We start from the raw sequence: 15,831 nt of genomic DNA on the forward strand, positions 1-15,831 counted from the left end.
AAGAAAGGTCAGGACTTAGAAGTGTACAGAACAGACTCATACATATTCCTTCTAGCTGCTAGGCTTTCCTTCTTTGTATCAGGAAATTGTTCCCCAAAAAGGAGGAGGAACAGCACCGTCCTCATCTTCAGTTCATCCTCTAGGGCTGCTGCCTCCAGGCTCCTCTTGTAAAACTCATGAGCTTACAGGAATGGCAGTCAAAAACCTTAAAAGACTATGTGGGGAGGCAGCGTGCTCCTTGCCTTGTGCCAGGTCAGGGGCTGCCTGGAGGGAGGGGAAATTGCCCTCCCTTGAGTCAAAGAGCTGGTAGTGTGAAGGGGTAGGCAGGCTGGCACATGCAGCTCCACAGCCTTTTGTTCACTGTCAAGAACAGGACCAAGCAGATCTCTCCAAAACTCTGGTTCATATAGCACTCAGCCTTGGACCTGCTCTTGGTTTAAGGGGTTTGGTCCCAGCTGCTGCAGCTTAAACTTGTTATTAGTCCTTCCTCCCTCCCCCAGGATGCACCCAGCTGTGGGGAATCAGTGTCAGCCTTTTCCTCATCAAGAAGGAATCCTAGGGCAGCTTGTGGGGCATCTTACCCTATGCTGCACCAAATAGAACCATAGGATCAGCCATGGGACTGCAGAAGCTCTTGATAACTTCTACAGGTCATTCTTCTGTGAGAAAGTAAGAGAAGCTGGGTTCTTACAGATACAACAAGCCAGCAAAGGCATTGAACTACCTTGGCCACTCTCCTCAGCTATAGGAAGGAACAGGAAACCCCCCTGAAGCTGGAATAGGGGAGCAGCTGTGCTGCACCATTCCTGGGGACCACACAGCCTAGTATGGGAGATGACACCTGTCTACCTCACTCAGGTCTCTGGCTCTTACCTTGTAAGAAATTACAAATCCTCATGCTGTAGACCTTGCTTGTTCCACAGTAGTCTCATTTTCTCCTGCAAGAAATGCCATCAACTTTGAGGTCGTATTTGCAGGGCAGCCATGCYGCCCTCCCAGCACCCTGTACTCTTGCCTAGACTTCTGTTTTGTGTCTTGTCTGAGGTACAAAGGAAGAGGACAGCTATAGAGAATTTAAAACTGCAGGTACCTTCTTGTCCTCCTTGGGTCTGGAAATGGTAACTAGAATTTGCTGCTGCATTACTTTCCCAGGGACTGAGGTGAGGCTGACTGGCTTGGAGTTCCCAGGGTTTGCCTTCCTGGTGTCTTTGAAGAGTGGTGTGGCCCACAGTTCCCCTACTCTTCCATTTGTCACTGATACAGTCATTGAAGCTCTGCTGGGTGTTCTTGACATCCCTTGCGAGATTAAATAGACTTTGGCCTACCTATCCCCATCCCTGCATGCTCAGACAATATTGCTGCTTTCCTCCCAGGTCAGCTGCCCCTGCTTCCACCCTCTGTAGACTTCCTTCCTGTACTGGGGTTTTGCCAGGGGCTCCATGGTCATCTATGCAGGGCTCTTGCCACCTTTGCTTGACTTCCTGCTCATTGAGGCAGACCCCTCTTGAGCTTGGTGGAGGGGATTCTTGATGATCCACCAGCTTTCTAGGACCTCCTCCCACCGTCTCGTAGTCGCTACAGCCAAGGTTGCCCCCAGCCTTCACAGTCCCAATGTGCTCTTCCTTGTTCACAAGTACAAAGGCCAGCAGAGCACCTCTCCTCCTGAGTTCCTCTATCATCTGTATCAGCAAGTTGTCGTCGATGCTCTCCAGAACCTCCGGGACTGCATGTGCCTTGCTGGCTTGTCCTGCCAGCACATAGTGGGTGGCTTAAAGTCCCTCAGGAGGACCATCACTTGTGACCTTGAGGCTACTTCCAGCAAAGTACTCTTTAGCCCCTACACTGGCCCTGTACATGCCTTTTCCATCCCACAACAACTGTCCCGTTGTGCATCCTCTCGCTTCCCAAGACGACACTAGGCCTCCTGGCAGAGCTGCAGTGACCCTGGAGCACACCAAAAAGCAAATGGACAGCTCTGGCATTAATCAAGAGGTAATTGTAGGGGTGCTGAGGCAAACCAAGAGCAAACAGAGGGCACTGGGATATATCAAAAAGCAGAGGGAACCAGATGGCCAAGACAGGCAAAGAGAAGGGTGGAAGAGGTGATGTGCAGGATGCAGGTGTTCTCTTGAGCACTTGCAAAAGCAGTACTGGGCTCTGCCCTCCCAGAGAGCCATGGGACAGCCCAGTGGAGATCAAGAGAAGAGCTGTTGAGGGCAGTGATCATACAAAGGTGGAAGACTTGCTGCCTGTCTGAGCTGAGCCTTTGACACCGATCCCTTGGACACTGAGCAGCTACCGCTCCCAATTGCTGCCTGCACTGAGGCATCATAGGATTGCCTTAGAGGAACCTAGGCTGAGCCTGAGGCCTTGCTCTGGGTCCTGAAGGTGGGTTATAGCAAAGCATCCACTCCACAGCACTGAATTACTGAGCACCAATGGCTGCACGATGGTCCTGGAGGCTTCATGCCTCCATCTTTTGGTGACAGCACTTGCCCTTACACATGGCTATTTAAGGGCTCCCAGCTGAATTCTGACTGGTCATTCCTGGCCTTGGAGGTCTTTCAACAAGGATAACCCCTACTGTAGCCCTGGAGAAGAAAGATTCTTTTAGAAATCAGCAAATCTTGAGGTGCCTGTACACAGGATCTCACAGCCCTTTGCTGTGAGAGCCAAGCATGGCATCATCTCTGAGACAGAAAGGAACAAAGCAGAAATCAACCCCCTTGTTTCTGGGCAGACCCCASGCATCCTCACCTGACTGGGCCACTTCCCACCCAGCTCTTCCTATGGCCAGGAGGGAGTGGGGGGACAAATGGATCAGTAGGAAGTTGCTGGCTAGCAATGTCCCAAATGCCCCTGAAATCTCTCTCGACTTTATCCACACCACCTGTCGGCACAGGGAGCAGTGCCCTCGTTGCCTGACATGAGAAATGAGAGTTCACTACCCAGGTCTTTCCTCTTCCTTACTAGCCCTGGAAGACACCCTGTTGCCCATACTCACCATTGCAGATGTCCTGCAGCCTCTCCTTGCTCTGGTTGCTCATTTGCCGTCTTATGAGCCCTAGGCACTTGTCACTCCCCTGGCCATCCCCAGYAGCATGGTCCTGCCAGCAAGTTCTGCCAGCCTGACCATGCACCTTCCTCCCCCTCAGGCAGGGCTGACCCTGTGCAGACGTCGGGGCGCAGAATCCAAGGAGGCAGAAAGGGAATGCACAAGGCTCCCACTAGCCCCACATGCATGAGCAGGGATACAAAAGGGAGACACTGGGCCTCTGGGTACCAAGGCCCTCCATCAGGCTATCGGGGCTCCAGCAACTGGGGCTGGCTCTTGCTGCTAGTACAGCAGCCAGTGCTGGGACCAAGCTGCCCCAGGACAGAGAGGGACCCCAGGGGCTGTGGCTCACCAGTGAACCTCACTGCCACCTCTTGCAAGGACTCTTGTGGACTTTCCAAGTACCACAGGCCCTGGCACAGATATTCTTCCCCTCTGCTGCTGTTCCTCACTAGCTGAGGAGAGCACAAGGGCATGAGCTTGGTACAGACACTCCCCRTTCAGCCAGCAAGCCCACAACCTATGACTGGCCTCCCCTGCCTTCTTCTGCTGGGACATTCACAGCTCTCAGCCATGAGCTGTGGTGCTGGGATTTGGAGGAGCAGAGGGCAAGGTGCTCCCCGGGTTTGCTGAAATGCCTTCCTGCTGCTGAGGCCTGGCTGGGTCAAGGACTTCTTCCGCATCCCTCAACATGGAGTCAGCGAGGCGAGAAAAGCCTGAAGAAGAGCCTGCCAGGGCAGTATACTTGAGAAAGGGAGCATGCGTGCAGCTCTGGGCTGCAGCTGTGGCTAGGGGCACAACTTTCTGTCCTACACGCTGGGCATGGTGGTGGTGCGAGGGGGACAGGGGTTGTCCTGGCTGGGTCCTGGGGGCTTTGAGGCTATCTTTACCAAGCACTCGCCAGTCCTCCATGTCTGAGCTGACTCAGTCAGCTGCCTGAGCTGCTCCCACTTCAGGAGTTTAGCAGCACCAAGGAGGGCTTCTTGAGAGACCTGCACAGCAAGAGAGAGTGTCAGGTGCCATCACAGCCCAAATGAGATCTCCTGCTCTTGGCAAGGCTCAGTGCCTTTTCTGGCCTGCAATGGGAAGATGCAGCTGGGGTCTGAGCCTTCCACTGGGTTCAGTGCCCTCAGGGGACAACCACCATCTCAGACATGCCATGCTGCTGGGACAGCAGAACAGAGTTCCCCAAGAGCTGCCAGCGGAAGGCTGAAGGGCTGCAGTTGAGGAGAAGCCAGGCCAAGACTCAGCCACAAGTGACTTCCATGAGGATTCTCAGCACGGTGCTTGGCTCCCTGTCCTGCTCAGTTGCTACTCCCTTATGCCCAGGCTCCAGAGCCTGGTATCTAGGATGCAGGGATAGTCCCCTCCCTGAYGGCATCTCCCTTCCTATGACTCTCCCCTCACCAAATGGAGAGGCTGGGGTACGCAGTGGTTCTTTTCCGCAACCCTTGCGGGTGCGGTGCCTCTCTGCACCCTCTTTGCACTTTTGGACAGGGCACAGAGGAGGACAGGGGGAGTGTTGGGCAGGAGCACGGAGGAGTGCTTAGGCCTTTGTGAGCACAGATGCTGCTGAGCCCTGTTATATGAAGTAGAACAGGTCTGGGAAAGGTTTGTGGCCAGCTTCTTAGCCTCTGTTGGTCTGCAGGGACTCCTCCTATGGGCTCCACTGGAGAAGGGCTGTGTGGAGGGAGAGGGATGTGGAAAGGACCCCTCCTCTGCATCCATCTGTGCAGGAGGAGCCATGGCAGGAGGATGAGGGCAGTGGTGGGCCTGGTGCAGACATGGAGTAGGGGGCTCTGTGCCCTCCTCAGGAGGCTGGGCCTCAAGGTGACACATAGCCAAATGTTTGATTGCCAGTAGCTCTTGCTTCTGGTTCKCAGGCATCCAAGAGTGTCAGCATTTCTCTCTCCAAATGTCAGATCAGCTTTGAAATCCACACCTGTGCCACGCTCTGGGCYTGTTTGTGCAAGTGGAAGTACAGGGGGAGCAGGCTTCTGTGCACTTGCTTCTTCAACTGTAGGTTTTTCGTGCTCTCTGCAATCTCCACCACATCTTTGAAGAGGTGGATGGAGAACTTTTGCACTCAGCTAGACTCCTAGTGGGAAGCGAGAGAAGAGGACATCAGCACTGGCTGCTGCAAGCCCATGGTCAGCAAGGGGGCAGTGTGGCTGATGTGGAGATGATGAGTGTTTCTGACTCTCCCTCTGCACTGAGGAGCTGTGGGTCAGTTCTGCACCCAGTGCAAAACGGCCCCAGGCCCATGCAGGACAATGCAGTCAACTTCCTTAACAAACAGAGGCCAGTGAGAGCAGAGCTATGTGAGACCTCTGTGCCTGGAATAGCTTCTCTAGCCCTGGCCATACTCCCACAAGTCACCTCACAGCCAAGGCCCAGAAGAGCTGCCTCTTGGAGATGCGCTGAGCACGAGATTGGGCCAGCCGTCTGCATTGGCTCCTGGGAGCATCAACCAAGGGCTCACCTGCTTGTCCTGCCATGCAGTCCCATCGGGCAGCAGTGCCTGGTGGGGTCCTCTGGGCCTTGAGAACCCTCTGGGCTCTGAGAGCAAGCGTCAGCCTGCACACAGTCTGCCCAGAGGCCGGGCTAGGCTGGGCACACAGCACTCAACACAGGGGCTGGCAACCCCTGGCGATGGAGACCAGAGAGGCAGAAGCTGTGGTGGGCTGCCAGTGGCTGTGGGGAAGATAGCATTGCAGAGTGTGCAACTAGCAGCAGCAGGACAGGCTTCCCTGAGTGCTGCCTGCCTGTCCCTCCTGGAAGGCCTTTCTTTGTTCCCTAGGGTCTATATCAGTGCTCCCTGGCACAAGAAGATGACAGAAGGAGGCAACTGTGGGGCACAGCCTCTTTCTCACTCTCAGGCCTGTTCCTGGCTTTTTTGCTTGTCTCTGCCACAGACCAGGGGAAGCACTGCTGGGGCCAAGCACAATACGAAGCTGCTGAGGGCAGGGAGGGGGCTGGTTCAGTGCAGGTGTGCAGCACAGGACACCACAGGCAGCACAGAGCAATGGTCTGAAAAAACATGAGGCAGGAAGTTTCCTGACACACCCAGGGCCTGCACTGGGAGGGACAAATTCACATGCCAATTAGCACATGTGGAGACCAACACACCGCAGCCATGTTCCCCCACATAGGCTCACAGATATACCAGCAGAGCCCCTCAGCTCTCCCTGCTGCCTTACATCATCAAAGAGTGGCAGGAGTTTCTCAGCGAGCTGCAGAGCAATGGGGCCAGCCATCTGCCTGTTCGTGAGATGCAGCAGGTTGCTGAGCACCACTAGGGCATTTGTTTTGTTGTCCTTGTCCTCATCCTGCAGCTGATCCATGATGACTGGAAGCAGGACATGCATTCTTCTTACCTGCATGAAGCATGAAACACACAACTTCATTTTGTGAAACAATAAAAGAGTGCACTGGCAGTAATGCCTTGGTTATTGGACAGCAGCTTCTCTTCTGACTTTCTAGAAGCTGGCACCAGAGCTACTGCAGCAACCTGCTGGCAGGCAACGCTTACTGGCACAGTCATGGGGGTCTGGAAGAATGGGGTGTAGGGGGGAGAGAGCAGCATAGGCTTCTAACCTGATCAGCCACCTCCTTCTCCATCAGGCCTGAATGGGCAGGTTGGTAGTGACCAACACTGTTTAGAAAGCTTCCTGAGCTGTGAGCATTGCCAGTCATTGTAGTTTCCTTTCCCGTCAGGGCTCGGTGCCCCATTGCCAAGGCTCTGTGGACACCCATCATAGAATTGCAGAATCACAACCATGGCCTGTGCACAGAGGCTGTGGCACAGTGTACAAGGTGTACTGAGCATGCTGTGGCCCCTGCATCATGGCAGGGTGCTGCCTTGGGGCCTAGAAGCTTCATGTGGCATTAGACTGGACCCTGTGCTCAGTCTCATCCTCCATCTCTTTGTGGGACCATTACTCTGGGCACAGCCTTCCTGCAACACAAGTGGTTTGAAACTGGCTTGCCTGGTGCTGGGCCAGGATCTCTACCTGGCACAGAAAGGACAGGCAGCAGCAGAAGCACTCAGGCAGGCTGCAGAGCCCTTCTCCTTTTCTGGCACAGCCAAAGGCCTGGCCTGAAGGTCTCAGGACTGATGAATGGGGCAGTGGGAGAGTTGGGAACAGCTACTACAGCTCTTGCCCAGCCAAGGTCAAACTTGAGTTACCCAGCACCCCCTCCCCAGCCTTATGCTGCTGGTATAGGTTCACTCTGCTGCCCCCTGCTCACCGTCTCAGGTCTCTCACACAGCAGCACCAGGCCTCTGAGCACTAGCCCACTCATCACCTTACACTGGCTCTACAGGTACCTCAAGAAGAGATTCAGCACATGATCATCCTCTCCACAAAGGTCAGCACAGACCAACAGCTGAAACACACAACAGTAAGAGGCTGGCAGAACTGGCAGGACTTTCCACATTGTGCAGTGCAGCATCCAACCCACAGCTCAGGGCAATGGCACCAGGCCCAGAGAAAGACCGCTTGGGAGGCAGYAGGAGTGGTGCAGATACCCTGTGGCTCCACTCTGCCTCAGGCCACAGGGCACACCATATAGATTGCTTGCATAATCCTCTGATCCTCTCAGTCATCTGCAGCCTCTCATTCTCATGCCTTCTAGCAGCAGGTGAATAGAGACAGCTGGCTCAAAGGAGGCAAGGAATAGAGCTGCRGTGTATCTCAGCAGAAATGGGCCAAGGCCAAGGGTACTATTGGGAGTGAACCCGCTGCCCCAGCTCCATTAGGCAATGGAGCACACACGCCACAGCTGTGGGCACAAGAGAGGAGTGGTCAGTGGCACCCCAGAGAGGCATCACTTGCCATTAGGCTCACCTCAATGAGGAAAGCCCTGGCAGGGATYTCCTGGGAGGGCTCCACGCTGCTGAGCAGTGCTGCCAGCTGGCAGAAGATCGAAGCACACAGGCATCTTGGCATCTGCCTCATCTGTCTGGTAGGTGGAAGCAGCTTACCACCGGTCTAGTGCAGGCCAGGCAAACCTCTTCTGGGATTGCACTGTCCCACATAGCCCTTTCCCCACAGACCAGGACAGGCAGAGCAAGGTCATGTTTACCCTCCACATCTATGCCCTCCACACCTCACCCCAAGAAAGCCAGTGCCTAGCATCCTTAGGTTCCTTTTGGTGGAAGAGATTTGAAAAACACCCCTCCTACCCCAAAGACTGCCTTTCTGACATGACCCATTTCCCACCCCCTTTGGAGTCATGTGCCCTGGGCTTTTCCTGTATTCCTCTGTGCATCCTGCCCCCTTCCCTAGTTGACTGCCCTTGGTGGGGCTGCCTGCAGACAGACCCTGATATTCTCTGTGGCACCAGGCCAGCCCCATGGGAGGAGACTCCAGGGCTTTGGGAGGTGACTGCTCCCTCCCGTGTGCCTGCTAACACTGGCTCTGCCCCACAGCTTTCAGAGCTGGGCAGCAGTGGAGCAGCAGCTGCCTTTCTCTGCCATCTCTCAGTCACAAATGCTCAGGCTGCAGACCCTTTCTTGGATAACTGGGGAGCCCCTGTGGTATCTCTGGGCACTCTGTCTGCAAGAGAGCAATGCTAGGGGACAATAAGGAGAAAGGGGTTCTCACCTGGCCAGCAAACCCACTCCCTTGCGGTGGGTCTCAGCACTGAGAAGCATGTCCCAGCCTCCTTTCCTCTCTATGACTTGCACCTGGCTCTCATAGCCAGCACAGCAGAACAGTGCTTTCATGGTCTGCACTGTGAAACTGCATGGAGAACAAAGCCCAGGTCACACCGAGAACCTTGGTCCTGGCTCTGGGTCCATGGGAGAGATGACAGGGCTGAGATGGAGCCCCTGATGGGGCTGGTGGGAGTGGACTGTTCCCATTGGCATTCCCTCCGGAAGACAGCAACCTCCTGTGGCATCAGCTCTGTCATGAAGGAACTCTGGAACACCAGTGCCAGAAAGAGCTGGGGGAAAATCCCTTCACCTCCTGGAGGCACACCGGCTGCCAAAGGATCTCATGCAGCGCCCTAGTTGCCTGCAGAAAACACCCAGAGAGAGCTCTTGCTGCTGAGATGTTGCTGTTTCAGGGCTCAAACTTGATAGGGGAGGCTCCCGTACTGCTCTGGGCCACGAGATGCAGATGGAGCACCCTGCCTGGTTACCTGGCCAGATCAAAGTCATCAAAGGTCTTTGTGCCTCAACTCCTCTTTGTGACATGGGCACACTTAGCCTTCCTGGGGTGGTGTGAGCATCACCCTGGATGGCGAGGGATGGGGGGGGGCTGTATACTGCAGACTTCCTGGGGTTCCCTGTGCCAGCCCTTTCAGCCTGCCTGAACTGTGCATTGGCCCTGCCCTGGCCCCTAACCATGGCCCGGCCCCTCATCCTGCCCCTAACTCAGGTTTCCAGCCTGCTGAGCAAGGCAGGAAGAGGCAGAGATGGAGGAGGTCAGCCAGCTGCCCAGACAAGCTCTGTGTTTCTGCACAGAGGATTCCAAGCAGTCTTCAGCAGCCCAGCACTCTGGCACAGCAGAGGCCTGGTACTTGGCAGAGCCCCACCAGATGTGGCCCAAAGGGGCTATGTCTTTGTGCCCCAGGCAAGGTCATGCCTCAGGGACCCATGGGGGAGGGGAGAGGGGATGGGGTGCCCAGCCTGTTGCCCGGAGAGACAAGCGCAGCCCTGAGGATGAGCAAGGCCTCAGCTGGAAACTCACAGCCAGGGAAAAGATGTCTGTGTTGTCCTTGTCAGAGGTGGATGTTTTGTACAGCGGCCACTGCTGCAGCACGCTGAGCAGTTCCCGTAGCACCTTCTCTGCAGCCCTGGGCTTGGAGACCATCACTCTCCACATGCCCACAGCAGCACTGCAGGCCCAAGCATTCTGTCAGTGGGGTTTTGGCTCTGGCAGCATGGCTAGGACAGGTCTGGAGGGCACTGGTGACTGCCAGGCCTGTTTGCCCTACTGGCCCCTTGCTGGGAGCACCCAGTGAGCCCTGCTCCCCACAGGCAGCAGAAGGCCAAACAAAAGTCCTTTGTGGGCAGGGAAGGAGCAAGGCAGCCAGGCTCTGGGGCTGAAGGTCTTGGACTTGGTCCACTCTGTTTGCTGCAGTCCTGGTTGATGCACCATGGCTGGGAAATGGGCCGAATGGGTGGCCCAGTCACTCAGAGGAGGCTCCTGAAAATTGTCATCTATTTGGCAGCACACATGCAATGACTCTAAAGGCTGAGGGGCCCCAGGAACTAAAGGCAGGTGGCCCATACCTGTTGCATGATGGTGAACAGCACAGTAGGCTCACAACCACTTCATGTGGATGCATGCCAGTCAGCGTAAGAAGAGCCCTTTCCAGGCTGAGCCGAGCAGACATCTCTCTGATGTACATCAGGCTTCTGCAGATGTACCTCACGATCTTCGACACCTGGAGGGCATACAGGTGAGAACAGCGCTGGTGCCAGAAGGCAGCCGTTTCCCCAGCTCCCACCAAGAATTATTTCTGTTGCCACAGCTCTGTGCTGGCCTAAAGCAGTGCTAGGTGCCATGGAGGCCTGGCTTCGCGGGGAAAGCAATTCTCCTGAGGGCTCTAGCTCCAGCCACAGGCTACTTACATTCTCCAAAAGGCCCACATAGCCTGCCATAAGCTCATCCAGCATGTCAGTAGCTGCCTGGGTGTCATAGGTGCTGCAAGCTCGCATGCTGTCAATGGCTGTGAGGATGACGTCTGTCTGCTCAGAGGGCAGCAGGTGTGTGCAAAACATCTACCGGAGAAAGGAGCGCATGGCAGACAGATCTGTCATACTGATCTCCCTTGAGTGCCTCTCAGTGGTGCTCAGCTAGGCAGCAAGTGGCTCTGGAGAGAGACAAGGGGCAATGTTGCCACAACCCCATTCTTCCCACCCCCCCATGAGAGCCAGGAGCAGGGACTGTGCTGGGCTTGGTGTTGGCACAGGGGAGGAGGTAGATGGCTCGGGTCAGGTTTCCCCTGCATTGCTCCTGTGGGGAACCAGAGCTTGCGGGAATCCCGGAGGGAAGCCTTTGTTTAGTTCCTGCTCAGGGACCTTTGTTTAGTTCCTGCTCAGGGACAGTGATAGCCACCCAGTGACCACAGGGACCCATCAGCTCCACTGATCAGGGATCCCTCTGTTCACAAAAGAATCATGCTGACCTCATGGCCTGGGGTCCTAACGAGGGAGATGCTCTTTACCGTGACGATTTCACTAGCATTGTTGGACTCTGAAAGCCAGTTATTTGCAGCTTCCCAGGCCTTCTGGAGCTGTAGATGCTCTAATCTATCCAGCAACAGCTCCCTGCCTAAGCAGGAGGGGAAACACAGGGTGGTCAGCAGGAGGACTGGACAGYTGGAGATGGCCTGCTGAGGGTGTCAGGGAGAAATCTCACTGGCAGGGAAAGCAGGCATGCCAGAAATGTCTGGTGAGCAGGATTCCCAGGGAGAGTCTGCACTCACTTCAAGGGTGGGAAGGGGAATGTGCTTTTAAGAATTCAGAAGGGCAGACAAGTTTGATCCTCCTTTTGATTCTGAAGCAAGACAGAAGCTCTAGGAGGAGCAGATGCTGCTGAAGGTTTTTCAGTCCATTGATACCCAGGACAGGGATGACCCCAAGGCATGTGACAGCCTTGGATAAATAAAGTCTGAGGTGACTACAGTTTCAGGATGGCATGCGTGTCCCCTACCTCCCCAGTGAGGTGGGTGCAGATGTGCATATTACATCAGCTGTGTCCTCCTGCTTATGCACTCACTACAACACTAAGCCTGGGCTGTGCTGGCGCTTGCCTTGACACGGCATGACTGCTGCCATGTGCCTGTGTAGGAGAGATTTTATTCTCTTTTCCCCCATGCAGAAGAGTTGCCAAGGCAGTGTGGTGCCTTGCCTGGCTGTGTGTGTCTGGAATGATGCAGGCCAATGCAGATTCTCTTACTTCCTTGCTGCATGATGAAGGTACAGGTAACAAAGAGCATTCACAGCCCCACAGTTGGTCCCTTGGTTGTCATAGGCACAGCACAAGGTAAGGCGCCCCACCAGCTGGCCCAGAATTGGGAAATGCTTCTTTTTGAGTTGAGCAGGGCTGTCACTGACTCCTTCAAAGCAGCAGCAGGCCTGAGGGATGGAGGCAGCACTAGCACCAGGGCTGAGGGACTCTGGTTGGGACCAAAGCCCTAAACCTATGGTTCATCCAGGGCTGGATTCTGGCTGAACCAGAGCTTTGGTGGGCCCTGCAAGCCCTGGCTCCCAAAACAGCTAGGCAGCAGCCTAAGGCCCTGCTGGGTCCATGGCACGTGCCCAAAGAGTCTTGCTCTGCTGGCGGCTGAGAGCACAGCTGACTCCTGAGAGAGCAGGGAGTGGAGAAGGAAGTCCAAAGAGGCAAGGCCAATGTCTTGCTGTGTGCCCTAGCTGTCCCCTGGCTTCCTTTGGAGGGAGCCCACAGCTGCAGAGCACTCTGGGACATGAAAAGGGGTCATGGGGTAGCTGGAGGTTACCTGGGCTAGAGACTCCTTACCTGCAGCAAGGAAGAGTGGACCAGCAATTCACTCAGCCTGGCAATCCGCACCACAGTCCTCTCATGCACAACTGCTCGCTTGGACTTGGTGACGGGCAGGAGGAGCTGTGAAGAGAAAAGTTACTGCCCTGCCCTGTGACCTAACAGCTGCTCCAGGAGAGACAGCTCTGCCTGGACATGTTTACACTTTGGGTCCTTGGAGCGGTGGTAAAGCCTCTAAGTGGGTGGTTGCCTCCCAACTCCCTCGCAGCCCTGGGGCAAGTCCTCCAGACTGACCTGCTGTGGCCACAGACAGCCGGATCCCATTCCTACTGCAGCCTCTGCACCCTCCAGAAATGGCCCTCTGTTCCCCTCAAACAGGACCAGAAGGCTTTGAGGCAAGGAGCTTCCTGGTAAAGGKCACAATGGGCTATAGCCCATTAGGAAGCCAAAGGAAGAAAGGTTCAGGGCTGGTCCTAGTAGGCCAGTGCCCTGCTTGGCTCTGGGGAGGAAAGCACAAAGGATCAGGGAAAAGCAGTTGGCACTGCTAGCTGCCAGCTGTGTGTGGCCTAGAAAGGGGGATCCAACTCCTCTCTCTGCTTTGGTGAAGGGCAAGGGTTTGTGGGAGTGTTGGCCTGGAGGTGAAGTGGGCCAGGCTTTCCCTTTACACTGCAGGAGAAGGGTAGGGGGAGAAAGGCCTCTCACTGCAGCCAGGAGACACTGGGGTCACAGAACAGCACAGTGGGGAACCCCTACTCCCCTGAGGGAGTCCCCAAGGGCTCCATCCTGCAGCATGGGCTCTAAACCTGGTGCTGGACAAAAGTATCCACTTGACAGGGTCACCTCCATTTGGGGCAAGGAAGTGACCCTGTGAAGCCTGCTCTTGGCAAATGCCAGACCTGCAAGACGTCTTGCAGCTCCAGGAGCGTGGAAGTGGGAGAGCTGAATACCAGCACCTATAGCATGCTGTCCACAGCATCCAGGGTCTGCAAGGAAGACAGAGAACTGGACCCCTTTGCCCACAGGAGAGGGACTTGAGTTCCTCCTGCCTGAAGGAGAGCCCTCTGGCCCTGCAGTGTCCCAGCAGAGGGTCAGTGCAGGAGAGCTGCTGCAAGGAGACCAGCCTGTGAGTGCTGCAGATGTTGTTGCCCAGGGCAAGGGGAAGAAGGGATGGCGGTGGGAAAGCAAAGGTGGGATTCTGACCTGGCTTGGATCTTACCCTTGTCTGTCAGCACAGGGTAGCCAGGGACCAGCCCAGAGGCACTGGAAGGCTCCTCATAGCTCCCCAGCACATACCTTGGGCTAGATGGAAGCATCCAGACTCTGCATGTCTTCTCTTGGAGGATGAGAGAAGACACTGCAGAAGCAGGCATGGAGGAAGCTGTTGTTCAGGTGACCCTCCAGAACTAGCTTTGCTTTGCTGCAAGGAGGGAGTGGTGCCTGTCAGATCCTGGGGCTGCTAGAAATGCCTTCAGCCCTCYAGAGGCAGGAGACCCCAGGGTGTTACTGTGCAAAGTGGTGGAGCCACCACCTGCCCCTGGAATGTTGACCCAGAGAGAGAGGACAGTCCTGTCAGTGTGTGCCCAGTGCCCTCTCCATCTCCTGCCTCATCCTCTAGGGGAAATGTCTAGAGATGCTAGGAAGCCCCGTGGCCCTCTGTGCCCTCCCATCTTCCCCACGATTAGGCCCAGGGCAGGGCAGAGCTGAGACCCAGCAGACAGCACCAGCAGACTTCCCCACCATGGAAGATGCCTCCCAGCTCCAACTGTTGCCATTATGGCTGCACAGTGGGGAGGCCTTAGCCAAGCCCAGGGCTAAGGGGGAAGGGGAGGGTACCTCATTGCAGTGATGGCAAGCACAGCTTGCTGCTGCGTGGCGCTGTCCAAGTGGTCACTGGGCTCCTCTTGCAGTATCACCTGGAGAGCACAGCCAGCATGGGTCATGGGAGCTGCCAGCATTCAGCACACAGTTGGCAGGGCTGGCAGAGGCCAGGTACTCCCATCCCACCACTGGCAGCCAGAGCAACCTCCTTGTTGCCCAGGTCCCAGCTTGCAGGGCTTCTCAATGGCTCCTGCAGCCCCACAATGTGAAAGGCTGCACCCAGCCTACTAATCCCAAGATAGGCACAAAACCCTGTAACCTGACCATGGAGAGGGCATAGATCAAAGCTGTAGGGGTGTAGAAAACAGGATATGGAAAAAAGTCCCTGTACAACCACCACTAAGTAACTTTTTTTAGTGGAAAGTGTGTTTGGAGAGAGTGAGGAGGCATAGGCATGGCAGTGCACTCCAGGCAACATCTAGAGGCAAAATCAAGAAGGCAAACCCAGCCAGTGACTTCTTCCACCTGCGCAGCTGAACCAAGATTCCTGTTGCTGGGAGTTATACCAAAATAAAACAGAACCAAATAAACTCAAATCAGCAGCCTTTGGCTGCTTCATTGCAATCCACACAGCAGCTACTACTACTGCCTCATACAGCACCTGCAAAACAATGACTGAAACAAATGGGCCTGTTTAGAGCCCTGTGCTTACAAGAGAGAGGCTACGACTTGGCAAAGGAGAGGGGGAAGAGGCATCGCCTTCAGGTAACATGCCATTTCTCTAAGCAAGCCCAGCTGTGGACTGCCTTTCATGCGGAGAGTCTGTAAAGTGGGGTTTACCAGAGTCCAGCCATCTGGAATGTTTTAGCATCTCCAGGTAGGGAGGAAAGCATCCTCCTGGCAGCTCATGAGCAAGTGCTCACAGACAAGCACTCTTGGGCCCCTACTCTTGCCTTCGCTTGCCTAGTCCAGCCCCCCCCACAACAATTGCCCCTCTGTGCTTCCTCTCTCTTCCTGACTCTACTCTCCATTGCAAGCAGCTTATGCTTGCCCTAGATTTTGTTTTCTAAGAGATTTCACCAAACTATGAAGGTAAATATCCTGTAAAGTAAACACAGGGCAGGGTTTCCATGCAGAAGATTGCCAATCCCACACCTAACAGTGCTCAGAGGGAGGCTTTTTGTCACAATGTAGTCATTGTACAGGACGGGTGCTGCAATTGCCAACTGCAGAGGAAACTCTAGGGCTTGTGCAAGTGATAACTGGGAATGCAGATCTGGGGGCATAGTCAAGCATACACAGCAGTGCTGAGCCCACTGGCAAGCACTAAGTAATGGGAAAAACTTCGGAGGTGGAGGAATAGGATGGAGAATGCAGATATACCCCCCAGCAGAGCTAAAAACCCCCCAGTTCCCCAGTGCCTCTGCATACTGTGAACACTGGGGAACATTGCACTGCCAGGCAGCAGGAGGAATAGGA

General features: G+C 55.1%; 1 protein-coding gene across 1 annotated transcript; it reads right to left on the bottom strand.

Annotated features, from left to right (window-relative positions):
* Positions 1-3,300: 3,300 nt before the first annotated feature.
* LOC146596155 (maestro heat-like repeat family member 5) lies at positions 3,301-13,847 on the bottom strand. Its single transcript, XM_085304412.1, is given in 14 exon segments — positions 3,301-3,510; positions 3,946-4,047; positions 4,998-5,153; positions 6,256-6,432; positions 6,588-6,605; positions 7,906-8,020; positions 8,665-8,838; positions 8,916-9,030; positions 9,206-9,299; positions 9,757-9,904; positions 10,302-10,456; positions 10,644-10,793; positions 11,240-11,346; positions 13,751-13,847. Coding segments are annotated over 14 exon segments (1,818 nt in total).
* Positions 13,848-15,831: the final 1,984 nt, after the last annotated feature.

This window comes from Rhea americana, unplaced genomic scaffold, assembly GCF_003343005.1.
Source record: "Rhea americana isolate MKP2758 unplaced genomic scaffold, rheAme1 scaffold_209, whole genome shotgun sequence".
Lineage (NCBI taxonomy): Eukaryota > Metazoa > Chordata > Aves > Rheiformes > Rheidae > Rhea > Rhea americana.